At 43.7% G+C, this 26,169-nt stretch overlaps 1 protein-coding gene, 1 non-coding gene and 1 pseudogene across 3 annotated transcripts; 1 reads left to right on the forward strand and 2 right to left on the reverse strand.

Annotated features, from left to right (window-relative positions):
* GOT2 (glutamic-oxaloacetic transaminase 2) lies at window positions 1-25,179 on the reverse strand. 2 transcript variants are annotated; one of them, XM_026494899.3, is made up of 10 exons: window positions 24,933-25,179; window positions 13,563-13,719; window positions 11,494-11,622; window positions 9,373-9,432; window positions 8,691-8,852; window positions 8,357-8,461; window positions 6,902-7,052; window positions 6,566-6,731; window positions 2,489-2,639; window positions 689-1,926 (listed from the first exon to the last, which is right to left on the reverse strand). In XM_026494899.3, the coding sequence occupies exons 1-10, from the start codon at window positions 25,019-25,021 to the stop codon at window positions 1,804-1,806; spliced, it is 1,293 nt and encodes a 430-aa protein (XP_026350684.1). In that variant the 5' UTR covers window positions 25,022-25,179; the 3' UTR covers window positions 689-1,803. The 2 variants fall into 2 exon arrangements, with proteins under 2 accessions (XP_057170111.1, XP_026350684.1); XM_057314128.1 differs by lacking the exons at window positions 689-1,926; window positions 2,489-2,639 and adding an exon at window positions 1-189 and having other exon boundaries at window positions 24,933-25,129.
* Window positions 13,734-15,238, reverse strand: LOC113252315 (ORM1-like protein 2; annotated as a pseudogene).
* Window positions 19,459-19,595, forward strand: LOC113252588 (small nucleolar RNA SNORA38). The gene has a single exon (XR_003314939.1). It is a non-coding gene; the product is annotated as a small nucleolar RNA SNORA38 (small nucleolar RNA).
* Window positions 25,180-26,169: the final 990 nt, after the last annotated feature.

Raw genomic sequence — 26,169 nt, forward strand, 5'->3', positions numbered from 1 at the left:
TAAAAATCAGGATTTCCACTTTATTCAAAAACAAACAAACTTAAGACCTGGGGTGCCTGGGTGGCTCGGTCGGTTAAGCGTCTGCCTTCAGCTCAGGTCATGATCCCAGGGTCCTGGGCTCGAGTCCTGCATTGGGCTTCCTGCTCAGTGGGGTGTCGCTTCTCCCTCTCCCTCTGCCTGCAGCTTCCCCTGTCAAATAAATAAAATCTTAAAAAAACAAAAAAACCACAACTTAAGACCTGCAACCCTAAACTTTGATTCTCTCAGTGCTGTCACTTCCCTCCCACTTCTCAACACTGAGGATGAAGGCTGCTCACCAGTTATGATCTCCTATCTATTTCACATCCTGTTTTACTTTATGTTCACTGTTTGCTTCTATTACCTACTTGGCTCCTATAGACACCTAAAGTCGCCATTGCCCCTCCATTTCTTCATCCCTGCTCTATCTAGCGTTTCCTTCAAGGTATTCCACTTGTCCTCCAAAGTCCAAAGGATTATACCCACATTTTCAACATTGCTGGACTGGACAAGCTGAATGGCAAGACAAAGACAGAGACGTGGCTTCTGTTTACATTCGGAACACCTCACACACCCACTGGCTTACAGGCGGCTGAATAGGCCTGCAGACTTCGGGGCCACTCCTACCCTTTCTTCCCATTAAAGAAAAACATAACATAGGAGACAGTGGTGGGGTCTACAGTAACTTTATTTTAACAGAGAAACCAGGCTGTGAGAAGTCTACATGATTGGAGCAGATGGTGGTTATCTTTCCAAAAGGGTGAAGCCTGAGCCCAGCTGGCAGCACACAGAGATTAAAACCAAAGCGCAGAGATCCGCTTTCGTGGTTGTGCCCCGCATCGCCGGCTCACGATGTGAGATGAGAGACCGCACAACCGTACTGAATGAAGAGGTCCAATCGGGCAGAGGCGACATCCCGACAGCAGACAATCAATCACTGAAGACGATGCTGAACTCAAGAGCCGTTACTTACTCTCGGCTATTCTCTGATGAGAAAGGTGAGGGTATGGGAGGAGCAGGAAGTTATCTTTTTCGCTCTTCAAACAAAGAAAGCCTACAGGATGGGGCAGGTGGTCAATGAAGCAGTAGCACAGGATGAAAATCTAGGCTAGTTATAGATCTCTGTGCTCAAGGAAAAGAACAGCGATGATAAGGGAAAAGAGAGGAACATTAAAATGCCCGCAAGTATTGAAAAGCAGCTTTTTTTCCCCCTTAAATAAGACAGGAGACAGCATCGTTCTATCTTCCTCACTGCAGTGGCAGCAGGCTTGCTGGTTTTCACGAAACATGGTTCCTGTAACGAGGTCTGTTGATAAGCTTGCTCGATCGCGGGAGGACAAACACGAGCTGCCTGCGAAGGTTAGAACGAGCTCTTCCCATGACACCTCCTGTAGCTGCTGTTCTCATGCTGGATCTGCAGAGGCACCCCAACACCGTAAGGTGCTGCCGTTAAAGCTTCTGAAATATTGCAATGGCATGACTGACGGGGTTTTTGGGCTACGTCTTTCTTGTACATGTAAACTCTTTTGGAACAGCTGAGGTTAAAGGATGAGCAGGAGTTTGGTTTTGAGCCACAAAGTTTCAGACACCCGCCACAGATGCCTCTGCCCTATTTCACTACAGGTTCTCTTCTGCGAAACACATTCAGTGGTTGAGTGTTAATTACTGTCGTTGAAAGAAGGGACCTGCTTGCCACCATCCACCCTCCTTCTCTCTCCGTGTGAATCTCACAACAGCAGGGGCCGTAGGCAGGAAGGCTGTCTCTGGTTCCTCTCACCAGGGAAATTACTTGGTGACCTGGTGAATGGCATGGGCAAGGTAGCCCACGTTGCCGGAGGTGACCCCTGCCACAGAGATGCGGCCGTCCTTTGTCATGTAGATAGAGAACTCCTTGGTCAGCCTCTCCACCTGCAGACAGGAGAGCATAGGAGCCAGTTCTAGGCAGGGGGATTTGCCCAGCCCAGGTGTTAAGACACGAAAATAACAGAAACTCTATTTTCTCGCTTAAACCCTATTCTCAGAATTTGGTGGGCTAGCATAGAGAGAAGGATAAAAAACCATCTTAAAGTCAGATGAGGAATACTGAGGTGTGAACAGGTGAAAACAAATCTTAGATCCAGCATTTGTAGAAAAAACAGATCCAGAATCCAGCTATGGAACAGCTCAGCTACGTCTCCAAACAATATTCAGGCTCCTGCTTGTTCTGCTTATCTCTTCAGAGAAGCAGCAGTGGTCATATAAAAATGACCAAATCACGCTCTGCTTTTCAGCAGTTTGCAACCTCATGGGGGGTGCAGACAGGGAAACGACTAGTAACAAAACAAAATGAATGCTATACTCTTCCTTTACCTAAAAGGACTCCAAAATGACTGTTTTAAGGGTAATCTGAATAGGTAGGGGATCTTTGAGGAATTCTAGTACTTGAGGACTGATCAAGTGGTCAGCTGGGGAGAAATCAGCGCCCACTCACCTGTTCGGGCTTTAGTCCTGTGAAACAGAACATGCCAATCTGGTCAGTGATGTGCTGCCAGCTGTGGGAGGAGCCCTCCTTCTTGAGGTTGGAGACCAGCTGAGTCCGCATGCTAATGATGCGGTCAGCCATGCCTTTTACTTCCTGCAACCTGTGAAAAAAACAAAACAAAACAAAAACCCAAAACCCTGGGATGCAGCTCAATTCTGGACAAGCACCGACAGATAAGCCACAGCTCACAGCAGTTTTACCTTCCTTGAGTATTACCCTGGTGTGTCTTAATTCTTCGTCCCAACCCATGTCAGACGCTCTCACTGGTTCAGGAAATGAAAAGGTATTTTACAGCACTGTTTTCTATCAGAACACTATTCTGATCAGGTACCTAATGACTAACATAATGGAGTTATTGAGAAAGATGAGGGGCGCCTGGGTGGCTCAGTTGGTTAAGTATCCGACTTCATTTCAGCTCAGGTCATGATCTTGGGGTTGTGGGATTGAGCCCTATGTCGGGTTCTGTGCTCAGCATGGAGGCTGCCTGGCATTCTCTCTCTCCCTCTGCCCCCCTCAACTGCCATGTTTTCTCTCTCGAATAAATGAAAAAATCCTAAAAGAAAAAAAAGATGAATGAATGACTCAAATCTAGGAAGGCTAAGGCTCTCCATCCTTTATGCAGGGGGCAAAAGTTGTGTTTTTTTTTTTTTTTAAGATTTTATTTTATTTATGTATTTGAGGTAGTAAGAGAGAGAGAATGAGCATGAGTGGGGGGCAGATCAGTGGAAGAGGGAGAAGCAGACCTCCTGCTGAGCAGGTAGTCCAGGATCATGACCTGAGCCAAAGGCAGACGCTTAACCGACTGAGCCACCCAGGCGCCCCAAAAATTGTGTTTTAAATAATAGACTATGACCTTATTTTTAACACGGATGGAATACACACTCCTGCTTTTGCAGTTAAGACAGTGAGTGCACTGGGAACCTATGATGTGCCAAGCCATGGGCTAGGCGTGAGGCAAAGGGAGGGTTCAGACATGGTCCTTGCCTTTAAATCTTAAAACTGACACTGGGAACAAACCTGTGAACCACCAACTGGAACACGTCAGGACAAGGTAGGAAGCAACAGAACAGTGCTGTGTTGAAAGCCCCAGGAAGAGAGGGTCAGTTCTATCTGGTGGCTGAAGGCAGTCCTCTGATACACATGGCTCACTCGATTCTGGACACAATCCAGAATTGCCTTCCTTAGAATCTCCCCTTCTCATTCTACTCCTATGGCTCTAGGGGAAATTCCTGCCCAACTAGACGACGACAGTAAAAACATTTATAGTTTACCTCTCTGTTCTAATGTGTTCATGTTCTTAAACCATCTATGATGATGTCATACACAGTTATAACGGGTCACAACTGCCAATTAGAAGTCAAACAAGATTAGTCTTAGTCATTTTTATTTGACTCAGGTAAACATTTAAAATTGGGCACTTGCGCATAAAAACATGGATTTATCCTCTCTGGAAAAAGCGGGCAACGCTTCACTAGCAGTGTAATTACTGGCTGGAGCTGGAGCTCCTGACCCCTCTGGGGATGACATTTCATTTTAAATTTCCTATGGTCCCATCTGTCCAGCTCCATTTACTTTCAGGCTGAGGTCCTAAAAGCATGGAGGCTACGCCCACAGCTAGATCCAGGGCAATGCCAGCAAAGCCCTTCCTCGCTCTTTGGTGCCCATGGAATGAAGTTCTGACTTCTCAAGGTATGGGTGAAGGTGATTCACCATCTGCTCCCAACTTCCCAGCTTTGCTGCCTTCTCCATCCTCCTCCCACTCAGCGTCAAGGCCACAGAAACTACGTGGGACTTTCGAAGCACGTCCTACAGGACGCACATCGTGCTTCTGTGCCTTTCCTCATGCACGGCTCTGTCCGGTTTTCCTTTACCCTTCATTCCCTTGAGGGAAAAAGCCTTCTCTCTTTAAGGCATAGCTCACATGCTGCTGTCTTCATTATGGCCTCCTTTATTCCCCACTAGAATCAATAGCCCTTCGTTTGGCCTGCCTTTATTCTTTGTCTCTTGTATGGACGCTGTACCCGTACCTTCCTCACCAGATTATAAACTCCCCACAGGTAGAAATGCCCCACTCATCCAGCACAGCACCTCTGTTATCTTTGTACGCGACAGACTGCAAAGCTGTACTGAAGCGCACACAGTAGAAAAACCGACATCCTGACAACCATTAGGAAATATAAAAAACCACTTAAAAATAGTAAGTTAAAAAAAAAAGCTTAGTATAATCCTAAGAGACAAAAACAAAACCAAACCTACAACATACATATACAGGAGTAAGGTATATAGTTAGCATGATGGAAAATGGTGAACAGAGACAAAAGGTGGGTTATAATGACTAGATTTATAGTTAATGTTTTCCCTCTCCCAAACTTTCTGAAATGTACTTACACGTTAATTTTATAATGGGAAAAAAGTATAAATTAAAAAGTAGTCAGTTTTTTGGTAAGCCTTGCATCGATATATTTAACTAAAAAGAACCGCCCTGAACCAGACCTACTTCAACGTTCCACAGGAATAATTTAATGTAAAAAGAACAGCTGTCATGTGATAAGATAAAGTTCCTTGCAGACAGCGGACAACAGATTTCACTTTTCTCCCCAACAAGCTCAATTAAACAGCTACAAAGATACACTCTTGTCTGACAAATCACACTGTTCATGGCCATCTTGGCTTTTTATTAACTTTGAATTATATAGAGCAGGGGTTGGCAAACTTTTCATTTTTAAATTTTTTATTTAAAAAAAATTTTTTTTTTAAAGCTCCAGTACAGTGGCAAACTTTTTATAAAGGGGCAAATTCCTGTGTTAGGTTTTGCGGGCCATTTGCTCTCTGTCACAACTACTAAACTCTGCTGAATGGCACAAAAGCAGCCACACATGATTCATCAAAAATGGGTGTGGCTGTGTCCCAATAACACTTTACAAGAATAGGGGGCACACTAGACTTGACCCATAGAACACTTTGCCAACCTCTGATCTAGAGCAAAGTTTTCTGAATTGTATGGCATGACCTGTTAGTAGCTCACATATTCAAGGTAGTTGGATGCAACTGGCATTTAGAAAATATCAGAACACATGAAACCTAAGTACTGAGTTTTTGACAACTGTTTCAGTTACGTATATGTTTATAGGTAATGTGTGTTCAGAGTCATTATATAAAATATCTGTCTTATGTGGACTATGGTCAGAGAGACTGAGTAACACTAAGTTAGAGCACAGGTGCCAAGAGATTCAGATGGTAAGGCTAATAAAAACCAAACATAAGCAGAAATACTGATTCAGTGGTAGCTATTATTAGGATAAGAACCAAAAATATGATATTCTTAAAAAAGTTTTCCTATGTAAGGTACTTCAATTTGAACTTAAGTTGGGGGGGCAGGTTTTTTTTTTTTAAATTAACATATAACATATTATTTGTTTCAGGTGTCTGTGATTCATCAGTCTTACACAATACACAGCGTTCACCACAACACGTAACCTCCCCAATGTTCATCACCCAGCCACCCCATCCTCCCACTCCTCTCCACTCCAGCAACCCTTAGTTTGTTTCCTGAGATTAAGAGTCTCTCATGGTTTGTCTCCCTCTCTGGTTTCGTTTTGTTGCATTTTTTTTTCAACTATTCCCCTATGATCCCCTGCCTTATTTCCCAAATTCCATATATCAGTGACATCATGTGATAATTGTCTTTCTCTGATTGACTTATTTCATTTAGCATAATACCCTCTAGTTCCATCCACATCATTGCAAATGGCAAGATTTCATTTTTTTTCATGGCTTCGAGGAAAGGGCAGGTTTTACTTAACATGGAGATAATGGAATAAAAAACCCCTGGTGTTTCTGAATTACCTTTGTCTCTTATGCATTTGAAAGGGCTAACAAAATGCACACTCCTCTCTCCCCTCCTCCCCTTCCACATACAGAAGCGGTGTGATATTCTATGTTACCACTTGCCGATTATAAACGAGCTCTCAAAGATGGGTGGCAGGAAAGGCAGCTAGCTGGCTAGGAGCGGCAATGAGCTTTTACCATTGTTTTCGCAGGTCGGGGCTGGTCAGGATGGTCGAGGCAATCCGGGCCCCATTGATTGGAGGGTTGGAATACATGGGACGGATCAAGATCTTCAACTGTGACTCCACCCTCTTGGCTTCATCAGCATCTTTGCAGACCACAGTGAAGGCTCCCACACGCTCCCCTGAAAAGACACACATGGGTCTTGTCTTCTAGTTTTCCAACCTAACACGCAACAGGAAATCACACAGCAGACACCCCACCTCCCACACTGGCATCTCTGGGGCATCCTCTTTCAGCACTTCTTCAATTGTATTAGGACACACACATCACGCCCTGGGTCCTTTAGCTCACCGTATAAGCCCATGTTCTTGGCATAGGATTGGCAGAGACAGACATTAATGCCCTGTTCGATGAAGTGGCGCACAGCCCAGGCATCCTTGTTACCATCACCACTGGCAAAGCCTTGGTAGGCCATGTCAAAGAATGCAAAGAGATTGTTTTTCTGGGAAGGAAAAGAGAAGAGCAAAGCTTTAGGCAGTCCCTCTCAAGATGCCCCACACGCTTGCCTGTGCTTATTGGGACCATGTCTGCCTCACACAGAGTTAACGGTTTTCTCCCCCAGTGGCAATTTGGAGATATTTAATTTTCCTTAAGACGTCATCATATTATTTTTTTTTTTACTTTGGTGGATATGGTCCCTCAAGAAGACATTAGGAAGAGATACTCTTAATTTCAATCTTCCCAGAAAGCTGCTTGATCAAACAGGAAGCTCCTTCCAGGCCCACAGGAGTCTGGGTAATTACTCTGGACCAACACCAATCTTTTCTGGGGCTAATGTTAACTCTGGCAGCCTCGTCTTATACCCATGACTCATGGGATGGCCTCATGAGAACCATCTCATCTTCAAAGTGCTCTGTGAATGCTCTCTTTTTCCCTCTGTTTGATGCCAAAGAAAGGGAAACCAAAAGACGTGAAAATGCGGACACAAGGCAACAGGAATATTTTCCTCCCTTGGAAATTTTTTTTTTTTTTTAAAGTAAACACTGCCTCCAGTGTGGGGCTTGAACTCGTAAACCTGAGATCACGAGTTGCATGCTCTACCGACTGAGCCAGCCAGGCGCCCCTCCTCCCTTGAAATTGTGACTAGTGCCTTCTCTGACAGCTGACCCTGTGATTGATAATGGCCATGCTGAGGAAATAGGCCAGGAGAGGAGACATGACAAAGCATATAAAGAACGAACAAGTCATCTTGGCCAGGGCAAATGCAGGTGCCAATAACAGACATTCTGGGGCCAGTGGATGCCCACCGGACAAGCTAGCCAATGACAAGATTCCTCAGAATTCCCTACATACAGGCTGAGGAGCAGAAACTATTTTCAAGCTGCTCATGTACCATCAATTAAGAACTGCTAATTATGCAGGGCGTCTGGGTGGCTCAGTTGGTTAAGTGGCTGATTCTTGACTGAGGCTCCGGTTGTGATTCAGGGTTGTGGGATTGAGCCCCATATTAGGTTCTGTGCTTAGCAGAGTCTGCTTGCGATTCTCGCCCTTCGTCTGCCCCTCTCCCCACGTGCATGCATGCACGGGCAGGCGCTCCCTCTCTAATAAATAAAAATCTTAAAAAACCCCAAAAAAACCCAAAAACAAACCCAAACTGCTAATTATGCAAATAAGAAGCTCTTTCCTGACAACTTAACCATGTGGGCTTAAGGGTAATTAATTCTCATTGTTAAGACTTTGCCCAGTTAAGCATCTACGGCCAGTTACTGAACACAGAACTGTGGCCAGTCAGCTCACTCTCCTTACCTTCACCACTGTTGCTATCTCCTTCCACTGCTCAGGGCGGGGGTCCACTCCCGTGGGGTTGTGGGCACAGGCATGCAGGAGAAGAACACTTTGCTGTGGCATTTTCTAAAGAGACAACCAACAGATGACTTTGCAGCTCCGAAGGAGATAACTTACCTGAAATGCCACAGGGTCACTGTTTTGGATCGGTAACAAGGATAATCTGAGATCTGGGAATGAGTTCATCCCTAGTATTCTACGTCAGATGTGGAGAACCAGCTGTGAGACATCACATCTCCACATGGAGGTTTGTTTCTTGTTCCTTCAGCCCTCTTGCCCTGAGAGTCACACCTACCGAAATGTCCTCTACGGCGCCAGTGAAATCGAAGCCGCACGTCTTGGGGTCATAGTACCGGTAACCATGCAGCTGCATGCCAGCGTCCCTGAAGATCGGAGTGTGATTTCCCCAGGACGGTTTGGGCAGAAAGACATCTCGGCTGAACTTAAAAAATCTTTGCTAAACAATGGGATGAAAGGGAATGGAAAAGTGAAGAAGGAAGAGGAAAAATAAAAAAGAGTCAATATATTTTACTGAGGAAGACATTTTTCTCTCTTGAAACTCAGCATCTTGATGAGTGAGAGACAGTAATGGCTCCGCAGCAAGACTGTGAACTGGAATCTAAGCTCTGACAAGTAAATCCACTGTGGAGCCAAGGACCTGTCTAGGCCTCACTTGCTTCATTTGTAAAATGGCAGCAAGTGAACCTCCTTCATAAAGATTAAATGAGTTAAAACAAAAGCTGGTAGTAACAGGTATGTGCTCAATAAATTAGATTTATTATTATGATTATTCTATCTTCCTTGTAATTTCTTCTAAGTATTTTCATTTTTCTTACCCCTGACTCCGTTTACCAGAGAACAGGAACTCTTCCGACTTTGTGGAAAGAAGTCAGCAAACACACATGCAATAGGAAACCCTGCCATCCTCAACTTACAGACTGTCTTACAGCTCTTTCCTGAAGGAGTTTCCAACTCACCAGAAAACTGGCTCCGATCCTCAAGGCCCCAGTTCCAGAAATGGTCTGCACGGTGGCATACTGAAGAAGAGACAGCATGGTCAGTAGGTGCGACACTCTCTAGAGGCCCATAATTAGCAGAACTGAGGCCAAGCCCACAGAGGCACTGCTCTGTACAGTCAGTCCCCTTCCTTCTTCAGAAGCTGAAGACAATGTTCCAAATGGTATTCGGAAACGAGAGAACAGTGCTATTGTCTCATTTCCTCATTTGCTAAGAGACAGACTGACTCTCCTTGTGAGTTCTCGAAAGAGCCATCTCTTCAGTTTACAAAACCTTTGCTGACAGAGACGCTAACCCCTCATGGCCTGTTATCAGTATCATGGCGTATTACATGAGGAATGTTCAGGATACAACCTCTCCCCTCACATGAGAAAGGGCTGATTTATACAGAGAAGAAAGACACTAAGAACAGTCACTACATTAAAATATTATTCCAGAATTATACAAAATTGAATGAGTCTCCGAACATCAAAGTTTCTTGAAAAGCAAGTCAACTTATTATTAGAATAATAAGTATGACTACATTTCAAAGGCTCAGAAGTTCCATTCAGTTTTCATAATCTGAAAACAGTACCTTTTGAGTAATAGGAAGGTAAATCTGTTTCTTTGAATCAGTCAACTTTAAGGAATAAGAAACCACAGATAATTTTTTTTTTTTTTTAAGGCACCATAGACATTTAAGGTTCTCTGAAACATAAACCTATTTTCTGGCCAGCAGTAGAAGAAATGGGGGACCCTAATAAACTCTTTACAACACAAAGTTTGTCCCTGCAAACTTTGCCATGACAGAAATAAAAACTTAACTGTGGGGGCAACTGGCTGGCTCAGTTGGGAGAGCACAGGACTCTTGATTTTGGGGTTATGAGTTCAAGGCCCATGTTGGATGAAGAGATTATTTAAAAAATAAAATTAAAAAAAAACCCAACAACAAATAAACCTAACTGTGGATCTGAGAATACTAAAAATTCACAAAGGCACAGCACTTTATGAGGCAAGCTGATGTTACGCTAGATAGATAGAGGTTAAGTAAAAATTACAGAAAAATATGGAAGCTTTCATGAGGGGTTAACAGGTGGCTGACTGCACGGATATCAATCAAACCATGGATTAGGATCATTACTGTCTCTCCCCGGGGAGGAAGTTGTATGCTTTTCTCTTGAGTTAACGAACTAACATGTGGACTTAGACCAGCCTTGTGAATAAACTATTTATTCTGGTCTTGGGGGTGGAAGAGGAGAAATGTTGGCTTAGTTCTGCTACTTTGTATGTTTTTCTCCAGACTTACCCAGAACAATAAATATTTAAATATACACATGTATCCATTAATGAACATATTTGTTTCAAAGGAAAGTAAACTACAGGGCCCGAAGCCACATGTCCTGGGCTGTTCCGCGGCCTGGAGGCATGCCGCCTGCCCAGCGCCACCCCTCTCCTACTCTAAGCGCTGGGCCTGCGCATACTCTGTGGGTGCACGGCCATCTGTTTCTGCAAAGTCTGTGTTCAGTGTCCTTTAGAGACATCTTTCTTCTACAATAGGACGGCCCCCAGGGAGACGGGAGGAGGAGACCCAGCTGCACGACGCTCTCTGGACCTGAGAGAGGAGGGAGGCAGCAAGAAGAGAGCACAATGTCCACACTGGCCATGAAGGGGCAGCAGAGGAGTGCCAGACTGGTCCTGGCCCCAAGAGTCCTGCCTGTGTGCTTCCTCCATCTCAGCTGGAAGCTGAGAACATGAGGGCAGTGGCTAATTATAGGCCTAAAACTGGGCCTTGTTTGGCATTTCTAAAGCATATTCAGTATAAACGGAACATAAGCGTACACAGAGCAGTGTCAACTCTTCAAATTACCATTCCGTTTTCAGGATTACTGCTACATTTTTGGAATGTGTGTTACATGAAATCTTTTATTTAGTAAGTGCCAACCTACTTTCTAAAGAAGAGATATTAGCAATGGTGCGGTCACCTCAAAACAATGATCACGCACAAAGTGATGTATCTTGATTTATTTAAATTATTTCAAATTTGTTCAAACTGTTAAATATAAAGAAAGACTCTGTATGATGCCAGAGTCTGCTCTGCTTACCCGGCCACTTTTCAACACTTCGTTGTTCTCACCCAGGGCTAGCTCTGCAGATGCCTTACAAAATTCAGCAAGCCCCGCGATGGGCAGATATTCTTTGTCCAAATTTTTTGCAGCAATCTGGGCCTCTGCCTAGACAAGAGAAAAGATATCTGTTTAGTTTCTTCTCCTTACCTGGAATTAGTATGATTAATATTTAATGTTTTATAAATTCAGTTTATATATTAAATATAAAGGAAGTAAATAAAGCCTTGTTTTTACTTGAAAATACCGTCCAAGAAAAACAGTAAGTACTACACCTGAAACTAATATGACACTGTACGTAAACTACTTGGAACTTAAATAAAAACTTGAAATTATACAACAAAAAACAAAACACCAAAAAGCCAGCCCTACAGAAAAAATGTAGAATACTTAGTATTTTATACTGTAGAACAGAAGTATGTTATTTTTAAAATTATACTTTATTATTTTTTTAGTTAGGTTTTATATGGATGGGTACACAATGTTCTCTTCGTTAGTATTTAACATACGACATTCTTGGAATGCGTAAGAACAAGGTTTACGAGCAACACTTAAAAGAGATATATGATGATAAAATCAAACTAAATATATAAAAAAGAAGTATTTCAAGGTAAAATGCCAGTCTAAGAACTTCAAAGGTTAATAGTAACAGCCACACCTCTTTGTGCTTTGGAGACAGAGGTGAGACTGTCCCTTACTAGCTGTATGCCCCTGAGCAAATTAGTAACCTTCCTGAGCCTCAGTTTCTTCATCTGTTGAATGGGGGAACAACTGTTGCTGCAACTCTTACGACTGGCTGAAGACGTGATGAAGGAATGTACAGAAGCATGTGGTGGTATTCCAGCTTGCAAAATAGGTAATACTTGCTGAATACTCTAACCTGAGACCAAAGCAATTCCTGCATGACCTGAGACCCAGCAGCTAGCAGTTTTCAATAGGTCTTCTCATCACAATGGCTTCTTGAGCCCTTCTTTTCTACTCGGAGAGTTCTAGAGATGACCCTGAACCCACACTCCCACATGCTTATTAGACATTTCTTCTTTCAAGGGTTCATTCAGCCCATATTCTTACTTCTGTGGCTCAGGAGGGCCTGAGCCAGCCTGCTGCAGGGCGGTGAGGCTCAGATGATTACCAAGGGCTGTACCCTCACCCAGAAGTATTCCTTTGTAACTTTCACTCACTGTGCCCAGTTCTGCTGTAAGGAGGAATGACGCATCCCCACCTCACTTTCGGAAATGACAAAAAAGCATTCATGTATCAACAGACGAGGTATAGATGGAAAGGAAACATACTTTCTTTTAAAAAACTGTTCTAAGTGGATTAATTATTTAAAGTTATAGTGATAACCAATATAAAGACTAGTGATAAAAATACAACAAAAATAAAGCGAATTACTCTATAGTGCAGTACAAAGAAAGGACAGAGCATGCCTGTGCAGGAGAGCTTATTAAGGCAATCAACATGAGAGAAATGGAAAATAATGGCAGTAACCCTCATCTACAAAGGTCTATTCTTTTTTTTTAAATTTTTTAATTTCTTTTTGATGTAAAGTTCGATGATTCATTAGTTGCGTATAACACCCAGTGCACCATGCAATACGTGCCGTCCTTACTACCCATCACCAGCCTATCCCATTCCCCCACCCCCATCCCCTCTGAAGCCCTCAGTTTGTTTCTCAGAGTCCATAGTCTCTCATGCTTCACTCCCCCTTCTGATTACGCCCCTTTCTTTAAAAGGGCTATTCTTATTACAAAGAGGCAATGTTTAAATTCTTGGTCCTTCTGTGCACTCTCAGGATTAAACATGACCCTATGCCTGCTTTATAGATAATCATGTAAGTTCAATTTTGAAAAGACCAGGTAGTTCTAACCTGTCACTTTTACAGCCAAGGAGACCAGAGCCCAGACAACCTGAATGACTCCAGCAGTCAGTGCCAGAGCTAGAAGCCAGGTCTCAGGACTCCCAGACCAGCACTCTTTCTGCTACTCTCCAGGAGCACTCTTCAGTTTATCCATCCCAAGAAGGCAGGAGACAGATGGCGAACTCACCTTTCGGACACTAGGGAGCACATAAGGCTTTCCATTATCATCCCGGTAGGCACCAACTCCTAGATTCATCTTTTTGCTGTTGGTGTCTCTCTTAAAGGCTTCTGTGACTCCCAGGATGGGATCTGGGGGCCCCATTTCCACATGGGTCCACCAAGAGCTGAAATGGGAAATAAACGAAATCAGTCACAGTAGCTAGATTTCCATGGCCAGACACATCTCAAATCTGCCAAAGCACTTCAGAGAGGAGGGCAGAAGACCAAAGATTTCAGTGTAAATGCACTGAGGAGCAGAAGGGGGATACCTCAATCATCCTGGGGAGGACAGGGTGCATATTTAAGCTTTCACAGTACCAACCTGACCTGAATTCCCAGGCAAAGACTATTTCACGTAATTTGGCTGTGAGAAACTGAGAGTGATAAAAGATGACAAAGAGAAGCAAGCAAGGGCCATTGTAAGAGTATTAAGTGAACCCCCCCCCCCAAAAAAAAAGGCACTTGGGTTTTATCCTGCTCTCAAACAGGTGGTGGGGTGAAAGACCTGGAAAAACTTGATCAGCTGCCCAAATATGGCTTCCTGCTGTGGGGGTAGAGTGATTTGGCCTATTTTTTCCTGCTTTTCCTGATTCAAGGAAACCAGCTCCTAGCAGGGCTGGGCCCAGGGAGCTGCATTTTCCAGTCTGTTCTCTTCCTTGGGAACAGAAAGGTTGGGAAATGTTGTAGAGTTCTCAGGCTTTCAAGATACAGAAGGCAAATTGGAGAAGGAAAGGATGTTACGGCCCTTTGGTCCAGTGTTATCCCCAGCCCCATCCCTCAGTATTTGTTGATGCCAAAGACACGAACCCCATGGAATTGGGGTAACTTAGGCAGCAGTACACTGAGCAGTGAGGCTGTGTTGATGAGGAAGTGAGCATCATCATACTCGGTGTAGAAGCTGGCCAGGAGGAAGAGTACAATGGGAGAAATGCTGAGGAATTTGCGGAAGAGGTAAATTGGAGCCTATAGTCCATCTGTTTCCAGTGTGTCAGTAGCAGAGCCTTTCCTTGGTCAGGGGTCTCAAAGGGTGTCCCTTTCACTGTATAGAAGATGACATACATAGCCAAGTTATGGATGACGTTGGTCAGGGTCCAGATACCAGGCATGCTGTAGAAGGGGATGCTGAGTAGAACATGTGACAGTCCTACCAAGACGATGTAGGCCAGCCAGATGCCCTGACTACTCATCACTTGAGTGTTGGGGGTAACTTTGCTGTGTGCCACCCTCACATTCATCCTGCTGGCTTCAGAAGCCCCTCCAGCTGGAGGTGGGGAACTCGCTTCCATAACTGTGGTCTCCATGAAGCAGCCCGAGGCAAAACTGTTTCTCTGGCTTGTTCCCCACCCGCTACTGATTTGGGGCTTTGTTTCTGGTTCACCTATGGCCAGTAAGCTAGTCCTCATTGGCAGCAATGATGTGAATCTGGTTTTATGATATGACCATTCAGTGATCTTTGAAAATGCAGAGCAGAGATCTACTCTCTGTCGGGTGAGAGATGATAATCTGGTTTGTTGTTTGTTTGACTTTGTTTATTTGAAGCTTAAATCAAGAATTTTGCAGCTCTGGGGTACCTGGCTGGCTCAGTTGGTGGAGCTTGTGACTCTCGATCTTGGAGTTGTGGGTTCAAGACTCACGCTGGGTACAGAGATTACTTAATAAAATCTTAAAAAAAAAAAAAAAAGAATTTTGCAGCTTTTTTTTTTTTTTTAAATCAGAACTGTGAGGTTTCTGTGTTTATTCTTGGCCTGTGGCTGAAGCTGTAAACCTGAAGAGCTTTAAGATCTCTGTGTGTCAGTAATTCAAAAAGGCTTTTTTGTTTTACCTCTGAATGTCTGAATGTAAAATGTTTTCCATCTCTGTAGGGTACTGATACATTGAGATTATAAAAATCTTGGGGCACCTGGGTGGCTCAGTCCATTAAGCGCCCGACTTTTGATCTCAGCTCAGGTCTTGATCTCAGGGTTGTGAGTTCAAGCCCTATGTTGGGCTCCATTTAAAATAAAGTCTCAAAGGCGGCTCTGTTCTGATTGTGTTACAGAGACTGAATTTCTAGTACTTCGAATGTGCTAGACAAAAATTTTTTCTTAAAGAAACGAACTCAGATGTTTAAAAAAATTCGAGTTCACATCAGTGATAAAACCTCTGAGACTAGTTTAACTGATTTAATAAATATAGTTATGTCTTTTATTTATTTATGTTAAGTATGATCCAAGCATACATTTTATGCTGTGGCTTTGTTTTTCCTAAACTTATATTGGTTTACTAATACTATGAGCTAACATTATTCCTATCTAACGTTTAAAACTATGAAAAATGTAAATTTGTGTTCAACTAATCATTATTGTGACATATTTTCACCTCACACTTGTCAGAATGGCTAAAATCAAAGACACAAGAAACAAGCATTGGCTAGGATGTGGAGAAAGAGGAACCCTCATGCACCACTGGTTTCGGAATGCAAGGTATAGCAGCCACTGTGTAAGAGTATGGGCACATGGCTGGCTCAGTCAGTAGAGCTTGCAACTCTTGATTTCAGGGTTGTGAGTCTGAGCCCCACATTGCGTGTCAGGATTACTTAAAAAAGAAAAAGAGGGGTGCCTGGGTGGCTTAGTTGTTAAGCATCTGCCTTCGGCTCAGGGCATGATCCCAGGGTCCTGGGATTGAGCCCCACATCGGGCTCCCTGCTCTGCTGGGAGCCTGCTTCTTCCTCTCCCACTCCCCCAGCTTGTGTTCCCTCTCTCGCTGGCTGTCTCTGTCAAAAAAAAAAAAAAAAAAATCTTAAAAAGAAAAAGAAAAAGCGGGGCGCCTGGGTGGCACAGCGGTTAAGCGTCTGCCTTTGGCTCAGGGCGTGATCCCGGCGTTATGGGATCGAGCCCCACATCAGGCTCCTCCGCTATGAGCCTGCTTCTTCCTCTCCCACTCCCCCTGCTTGTGTTCCTTCTCTCGCTGGCTGTCTCTGTCTCTGTCGAATAAATAAATAAAATCTTTAAAAAAAAATAAAAAAAAATAAAAAGAAAAAGAAAGTTAAAAAAGATTAAAAATAGAATCACCATATGATCCAGTAATTCCACTACTGGGTATGTACTCAAAACAAAACAAAACAAAATTCGAAAAGATATATGCCACCACATGCGAACTGCAGCTTTATAATAGCTAAGATATGGAAGGAAACAGCCCAAGTGTCCATCCATAGATGAATGGACAGAGAAAAAATATGGTACAATGGAATATTAGTCAGCCACAAAAAATGAAATCTTGCCATTTGCAAGATGGATGGATCTAGAGGGTATAATACTAAGTGAAATAAGTCAATCAGAGAAAGACAAGTACCATTAAGGTTTCACTCACATGTGGCAAAACAAATGAAACAAATGAGCAAAGAAGAAAAGAGACAAACCAGACCTTTATTTTTTATTTTTTTAAAGATTTTATTTATTTATTTGACAGAGAGAGAGACAGCCAGGGAGAGAGGGAACACAAGCAGGGGGAATGGGAGAGGAAGAAGCAGGCTTCCCAGCAGAGCAGGGAGGCCGATGCCAGGCTCGATCCTAAGACCCTGGGATCACGCCCTGAGCCGAAGGCAGACGCTTAACGACTGAGCCACCCAGGCGCTCCCCAAACCAGACCTTTAAATATAGAGAACTGGTGGTTTCTATATTTAGAAATATAGGGGGTGGTGGTGGTGGAGGAGATGAGTGAAACAGGTGAAGGGGAATAAGAGCACACACATCTTGAGGAGCACTGAGTAATGTACAGAATTGATGAATCACTATACTGTACACCTAAAATATAATACTGTTATTTACACTTGAATTAAGAAAATAAATTAAAATGAATAGTAATTACATATTTTTTCTCTTTTGTAAAAGATGTATTTATTTTTAAGATTTTATTTATTTGAGAGAGAGAAAGAGGGGGAGAGAGTGCCCAAGAGTGGGGAGAGGAGCAGAGGGAGAGAGAGAGAAACAGACTCCTCGATGGGCAGAGAGCCCGATGTAGGGCTCCATCCCAAGACCCTGAGATCATGACCTGAGCTGAAGGCAGACACTTAACCCACTGAGCCACCCAGGCGCCTCTTTCTCAAAAGATTTTATTTGAGGAGAGAGAGAGAGGGAAAGGGCATGCACAAGTGGGGGGAGGGAGAGGGAGAAGCAGACTCTCAGGACCCCTGAGACCATGACCTGAGCCAAAGGCAGATGCCACCCAGGTGCCCCTGTTTTTTCTCTTTCAGTAGATTCATTCATTCATTCATTCACTCATAGACTCCACCCCCAGCATGGAGTCCAACCTGGGCCTTAACTTGGGACCCTGAGATCTCAAGCTGAAACCAAGAGTTGGAGGCTTAACTTTAGACTGAGCCAATCAGGCACCCCAGTGGGTTACATTTTTTAGAAGTTTTATTTTTTAAAAGATTTTATTTATTTATTTCAGAGTGAGAAAAAGAGAGAGGGAGAAGCAGACTCCCTGCTGAGATGAAAGCCCAATGTGGGGCTTGATAACAGGACCCTGGGATCATGACCTGAGTTGAAGTCAGATGCTTAACCAACTGAGCCACCCAGGCGTCCCATACAATAGTTTTAGATTTACAGAAAATTGAGCAGCTAGTACAGAGTTGCCAACAGCTGCCCCTCCAAGAGTTTCCCCTTATTACTAACATTTTATATTAGTAGAGAATACTTGTTACAGTTAATGAACCAATACCGACACATTATTAAATCCACAATTTATTCAGATTTCTTTAGTTTTCATCCAATGTCCTATTTCCATTCTAAAGGTCCACCCAGGATATCATATTGTGTTTGTCATGTCTCCTTGGGCTGCTCTTTGTGGCGGCAGTTTCAGACATCCTTGTTTTTGATCACTTTGACGGTTTTGGGGAGTACTGGTCAGGCGTACTGCAGGATATCTCTCTACTGGACTTTGATATTTTTCTCATTAGACTGGATGGGTGGTAAGGAGAACAGTAATTTTATTTTGTCCGCTTGAAGATAATTTCAAAGATGTTAAAGTAACTTAAAATCTTGGGCTAATATAATGATGAGTTAATTAATGGGTTACTTAGTTACTGGATACCTAGATAATTTCTAAGACAGGATACAGACACATTGATTATAAAGCATAATTTTTATATACTTTTATTTCCTATTTATTTTTATATGTGCTAGAGAGGCTAAAGCTTTGGGTCATTTTATTTTTTGGGGGGGAGGAGGGTTAAACAACAGAAATTTATTTTCTCATAGTTCTGGAAACTAGAAGTCCAGAGCTTTGGGTCATTTTAGCGAACATGTTCTTTGTTGGCATTTTAAGAAAAAAAAAAAAATATATATATATATATATAAAGAAAGTATAAAAGGGATATATGTGTGGCTGTAGAAGCTGAACTATGTGCGTCCACTAGTCTGCTAAGATGCTTAAGTAGGATTGACATCAATGCCCTCCCCTCAGTTTTGTCTATGAAATGGAAGTTACTTGGTTAAAGTTATTGAGTGGTTGAGAATATAGCAGGATCAACTGTGACAGAGAAACGCAACTTTGTATATGTTTTTGTTTTTCAAGGAAAAGTTGTGTTGTCCTAAAGCAGTGGTTCTCAAACATTTCGGTCTTTGGATCCCTTTTTATTCTTAAAAACTTGTTGAAGGCCTGAAATAGCTTTTATTTATGTGGAGTTTAGCTACCAATATTTACTGTATCAGAAAATAAAACTGAGAAATCTGCTATACCGTGTTAAAGTATCAGCTTGTTCCAAATATGAAAGAGCATATAAGGACACAACTTGGAAAGTGAATTTTGTCTTGATTCATTAGAACTGAGTCTGAAAAGAAGCTATGAAATATGTTAACATTTTTAAAAGTTTGCTCAGTCTTCCCTCCTAAAAAGGTGTGTCTGTAGTTCCCTGTCTTTGGACACGTAAGAATTGGCGGCAAAGAAATGTGAATTTGGAGAATTTTCTGTCTGGGGCCAGCTTGCGCCCTGCAAACTCAAGATGAACCAACAAACAGAGAAGAATTACAAAAAAAAAAGTTTGCTCAGTCTTCCTTGGTTTAATGACTAATGACTTTACTTGTAACACAAAAGGTATTTTTTACCTTCTGTGTAACTGGCCTAGATAGTGGAGATTCTTTGTTTTACCAGAATACTTCTCTATGCTTTATGTTGACTCTCCTATGCCCTTATTTAAGGAAAAAACAAAACACAAAGCATACTTCACATATGAAATGGCTTTACAGTCATGTTGTATGTTTAATTTTAATGTTCTGTCATTTTAATTAAATAGGTAAACAATGATTAATTTCCAGGCACTCACAATCTTATCTTAATCAAATGATCAAATATCTAACAATTTTTTTGATTTGACCTTCCCAAATTGAATCCTAAATATAGAAAACATAAAACTTTCAGGCTATCTTTCACCTACAACTACCTTGAGATTTCTAAGAGGGCACCCAAGAAGCATCATTCATGTTTCCAATAAACACTCTCTTGGCAGCAGGATGTATTAATGTATGAAAACTGAGGTTTTTGCTCATGGTAAATTAACTTCTGAGAAAAAGATTATTCTATCCCTTTTCTTCGGGGGAATAAGCAAAAAGCTTTTTACAGCTTCATATTATAGAAAACAAAGTATGATCTCCTAAAGCAGTCACTGAGAATGTGCTATGTGCTAAGAGCTGGGAATGTAAAGAAGAGTAAAACAACCCCTCACATGCCCAGTGGGGTGACCCGTCGGGAGTTATAACAATGCAGGCTGGGGTGTGGGGATGATGTACTGTGATAAAGACATGCTCAGAGCACAGAATATTATTTTTCAGAGCCTTGAGGACAGGACCTAATAACCTGGGGAAGGGGGAGAAAGAATAGGCTTAGGGAGGCTTCCAGGAGGAGGTGACATATGAGGTGAGTGCAAGGATGACAGGAAGAAAAAGACATTCCCAGCAGAGGAATAAGAATAAAGGCTAAAGGTGAAAAAGAGTGGGGGGGGGGAGGGGCGTGTTGCAGTGACAGGCCGAAGCTAGGGAAGCAAGGTTCCAAATTACCCAGGTGAAATAGCTCAAATTCTCGTAATCATTTATCCAATCTCAACCAGTCAGAAGTTTCAGCACAGCACAGTGAGAGTCCTCTGTGCTACCATGCTGAAAAGCTTAGCGAGAATCTTTCTCGAAAATGGTTCTCTTGTCCAACTCATCAGTGGCCAGTCAGCACTCGCACACCTCCCTCCGTGAGGCACACCGGATGGCTCAGCAGAACATTACAGAGTTAAACTTATGTTTTTCTGACACGTTGAAAACTGCCTATTAGTAGCTGTAATTGTCACATACAATTTTATTATCAAAGGGTAGATTATTCCATTTTTGGATTTCCCAGGCTTTTATTTCTTTTATTGGCTTGCCTTAGATAATGTCAGTACTGGGCAAAGTGCATGGATTCAAATAACAGCTCAGCTGCCTACCAGCTTGAGTGCTCACAGGCAAGCCAATTAAGCTCTAAGTCTCAGCTTTCCTTATCTGTAAAATGAGGGCATAGCAGAGCCTAGGCTATAAGACTGTCATAAGGATGAAAGGAGTTATTACATATAAAACGCTCAGAGACTGGAACATAGTGCTTGCTGTTAGCTGGTATCATTGTACTAAATCATTACTTCTACGCTTTCATTTGTAACTACCATGCCACTAGTATGGTGTCTGGTGAGGCAAGTATGTAGATAATTCAAGAAGCATATGGTCCTAACTTTGTGACCAAATACAGGTCCTTCTTGCTTTTCATTATTTCTACTTAGTTTTTCTACAGTCTTGGGTGACATTATTACCATCCCCTCCCCTCACTAGCTCTATTGCCAGGACTCAAAATCCCTCTCTTCTTTTTCATTGTTGTAGGCTGCTTACTTGTTCCAGTGTCTAAGCAACAGTAAGAAACAGATACCTTGAAGCAACTTCTGACTTGGGCCTGAAGAAAGCTTCCTTTATTTCCTATCCACAATTCAGACCCTGAAGACATGTAGCCACCTGCCTCTATACATCACTGTCATTAACTGATGAGTGAAAGGGATACTTTGGATGTCAAGGACACACTATAGAAAGCTTCCAGTAAGCAATTTTCATTTTTAAAAAGATATCTGTCTCTACGGCCTTTAATCAACAATGACAGGACTGCTGCCCCAACCACAAGGACAGAAGGCACCGTTCTCATTAAATGGTGTGAAAAGCACTTATTCATCAAGTTCTTTGAAAAGTTTACTGAGCACAGAGATTCTCTCAGAAACCGCAGTCTTGAGTCTTCTGGCAGGGATTTGTCAAGAGTGGTATCTTTTAAGAATTCTAAATGCAATTTCACAATATTGAATCTCAAACAATCTAAATATAGGAGCAGGGATACTCAATTAGATTAGTTCTACATTAGTAATCATGTTCAGAACCTCTGTGCTCTTCACTACTCCTCCATTCCTTAAAAGGGTAAAGACTCTATGACCACAATGTAAGAACCATGATGTTTTCAAGGGATAGTAATAAATGCAAACAAGAGCACTCTAGGGTCAAAACTGATGCTGATAACCTATGGCCTACAAACTGGTTCCTACCAAAGTACTTTGGATGTAAGGTGCAAAGCCTCAGCCATTGAGCAATGTTGACTAGCAAACCAAAAGATGTTAGGTACAAACTATTCAGATAAGTATTTCTAATTCAAGTACCTTGCAATTTTTCTGGGAACCTCTCTGGTGCTTTGTAGTTTTAAAAACATGCTTTCCCTCATATTCTTATTTTAAAATAAGAAGATAAGTTAATTTGCTCATGATCACAGAGCTAAAAATGATACAATTTTGATCTTCTAATAATGGTTATTATACCACTATTGCACACTGCCTTTTTTTTTTTTTTAAAGATTTTTATTTATTTATTTGAGAGACAGAGCGAAGGAGTGAGTGAGTGAGGGAGTGTGCACAAGCAAACAGGAGCGGAGGGAGGGGCAGAGGATCCTTAAGCAGACCCTAAACTGAGCACAGAGCCTGTCTTGGGGCTTAATCTCACGACCCTGAGATCATGACCCGAGCTGAAACCAAGAGTCAACCAACTGAACCACCCAGGGGTACCCCCCCCCCGCTTTTAAGATTTTTATTTATTTGAGAGCACATGCACACTGCCTTTCTAAAAGGTCTCATGATTCTCCTTCAGTTATTTCACTAAAATTAAATAATCAGAATAATTAAGAACAGATCCTTATAAATCAAAATACATTAGCATATTTTCCTTTCTTCATTGACCTGGGACGAAGCATGATTTCATGTCACTATGTTTTCACAGCACGGTCAACAAGAAAAGGTTAAATGCTGAGTGCTTTCTGTTTAAAAAATGCAGCTAAATGAAACATTTGAACTTATTGTGCCACTTAAATGACCCAACACCAATTAAGTATTTCATAGGATAAATCCTCAGTTTTTCAGAATACTGACTGCCAAGGCTGAATGGTATTAAGATGAGCTGTTCAAAAAAAAAAAAAAGAAAGAAAGAAAAGCAAAGAAACTTCAATTAGTTCAGTTTATTTTAAATGTTTTCCCTTTGGATTTTGGTAAAGATCACTTCTACAGTGGCAGCAGCGAAGGTTCTCACTTCCTTGTTGTCTCAACAGTTACCAGTCACAGCCAGATATGGCATCTGGCTCTATCACCCAGTTATGTATCACTGTTTAAACCTGAACAACACCTTTCTTGCTGCAGATGCTCAAATATTTTAAGACTTCACATCAGTGAACAAAGTCGGTAAGGTTTCTGCTCTCACGGAACTTACATTCTTATTGTGAAAAGACGGAAAAGAAAAATGAGTCAGTCACTCAAACTCGAAGAATGACTAAAAGGTCACACCCATAGGGATTTTCACCCAGCACTTTAAGCTCTTTAGGCCACCTAGCCGAATCTACAAAACAGTAGTAAGACCACTACAATGTTGAAAGACTTTCTCTTGCCCATCACGTTAGGCACTCCTTTCTCTTCTCCGAATTTGCTGCATAAATGATAACCCCTCCCTAATTCTGGTCCACTAGACAGGCCGGCTTAAAGAGCACACCTTGACAGGGGGCCAAGGAGGAGCTAAATCAGGGAGAGAGAAAGTGTGAAAGCCCAAGCAAAACTGTACTGCCAACAGTGTGAGGCTGTGTAAAGGACAAACTGTTCTGCTGGCTTGAAGAGGACATGCAAACAATCAAGGCACGCGAAACAGGCCGAGGCTTTGCTCCTTGTAGTCAATATCCGGATGGAGGTGGGCTGGAGACTAGGTTCCTCATTAGGCCATACTAAAGGATACCGTCCCAAATCGCCTTCTTGAGTGAATTAATCTCCTGGCTCAGGTCTCCACTAGGCAGGAATGGCTAATTCGTTTTAAACTCCACACCTTTTTGTTGCAACACTTAGCACACAGTGTGAAATTACATATTTGTAATTTTTTTGAGTGACACCTGTCTCTCCCTCAGATTTAGCATTTGGTCTGGCACCTGGCTCTGAGAAACTGAGGTGACGAACTATTTACTAAATGAGCGCAGAGAGGTGGAGAGGAAGAACGGCGACTTCCCTACAGTCAAATAAAACGTAGGTGAACTACACCTTGACCCTTTTCCATGCAAAGGCCACACGGCTCAGGGGTCACCCGCGACTCAGGCAGCAACACGGGGGGGGGGGGGGAGGGACGATGCCATACACCAAGGTCAGGGGATGCAGAAACGAAAGCTGGGCCTGAAAGCCAGAGCCCCGGAGCCTTCCTGCCGTGTACCTACTACCCCCCCAGCCCACGACCGGCAGCACGCCGCGGCCCTGCCAACCCCGCTCAGGCCAGAGAGAGGCCAGGACAGGTGAGCCCAGCCGCGCCCCAGGGCAGCCCATCAAGGGCACCCGCGCCCCTCCGCGCTGCAGCCAATCGGCGCGAGGCAGTCTCGGCGGCGCAGCCAATCGGCGCCAGGCCGGCCGGCACCACAGCCCCGCGTGCTCTCCCCTCGCCAACCCCCCCACCCCTACCCCCCCACCCCCACGGCGCCGAATCCGCGTCTCGTGACCCCCCCACCCCTGAATGGGAGTCCGGGTGCCGTAGAGGGCCACACTTCCTAACCCCGGGGGAACGCGTTGGCGCGCTCTCCTACGGTCCTGGGGGCAAGGGAGGGGAGGGAGGTAGGACCCCGACGGTCACTTTGAGGCGCCGACGCTCAATTATCAGCCCCCAGTGAGCCCGAGGGAGTGTCAGAGAAAGTGTGTGTGTGGTGCTGGCGCTTGTGCTTGGGGGGCGGGGGTCGATGTCCTGGGGCGTCCGCAGCCGGGCTGGGCAGGCCTGTCGTCCCCAGTTCTGTCTCCTTCTCCCCTGCTTACCTGGCTCTGGCGGAAGCCGCAGAAGCGAGGCCCGGGTGGAAAGCGGCAGCGACCCCGGACAGGACGCGGCCTGAGTGCAGCAGGGCCATGGTGGGCGACAAGAAGGCAGTGGGTAGCTGCAGGACGGAGCGTAGGGCCAGCGGGCGCAGACACGAAGGCGCGGGCTCCTGCAGAAGGTAAGGACAACGACTTCCCCGGGGCGGCTAGAGCGGCCGTCCCCTGGCCCGAGCGTCGTCACAGCGCACCCTGGCGGCCGGAGCGCAGCAGCGAGGCCTCCTCCACAGAGCGGTATGGGTTCGCGGGGGAGCCTGCACCGCCGGGCACGTGGTCCCGGAGAATGGTGGCGGTGCCTTTTATCGCGGTTTGCAGCGCCTGAAAAGCTTTCGTTTAATCACGACGGACCGGACAGCAGGGCTGCTATCGTGCCAGTTTGAAAGCTGGGAAAATGTAGGCTGATGTAGGCGAAGTAATTTGCCTCCTGCTTTACAGCCAGTAACCAAGCATCGGCCAGTCCTCAATCTTTAGCTGGATATTTCCCTAAGTGCAAATCACTCACCTTCCTCCTGAGTTTCTTTATCCCTGTTTGTAGAGGATAACGGGCCCGTCTCTTGGGGGTATTTGTGAGGATTAAGGGAGATTAGCCGATTATGTCTAAAAACGGCCTGGTTTAGTAGCACAAGATAACCCGTGGTTATTAATGACAAACTTGTGTTTGTCGAATCCTTGTAGTTGTGTGTAGAAAGGAATGAATCACTTTTAAAGGAAAAAGCGAACAAATTCGAGATATCAGAAATTGAATGATTCAAACAAGTCCGCTCTAAAGAATGGCTGTTTCTCTGATGCTTCTCTAAACCCCAAATAGTACTGTGTCCCTTACCGATTTAATTTGTCTCCAGTGGCATCTCACTGCCTGAAAGAATAAATCCAAACACCTATCCAAGGTCATATTCAAGGCCCTTCCCAGTCCAGCCCCAGTTGACTGTCTTAGACTCACCTTCTCTCTCCCTGACCTCAACCTATGCGCCCATAGACCACGACTTTTGATTCCACCACTGGATTAGCTTCTTACAGCTGCTCTCACAAAATACCACAAACTGGATGGTTTACAACAACAGAAAGTTATTCTTTTACAGTTGTGGAGGCTAGCAGCCCAAATTCAAGGTGTCAGCGGGTTTCATTTCTTCGAGAGTCTTTGAGCTGGGAATTTGTTCCCTGCCTCTCTTCCAGCTTCTGGCAG

This window comes from Ursus arctos, unplaced genomic scaffold, assembly GCF_023065955.2.
Source record: "Ursus arctos isolate Adak ecotype North America unplaced genomic scaffold, UrsArc2.0 scaffold_19, whole genome shotgun sequence".
Taxonomy (NCBI): domain Eukaryota; kingdom Metazoa; phylum Chordata; class Mammalia; order Carnivora; family Ursidae; genus Ursus; species Ursus arctos.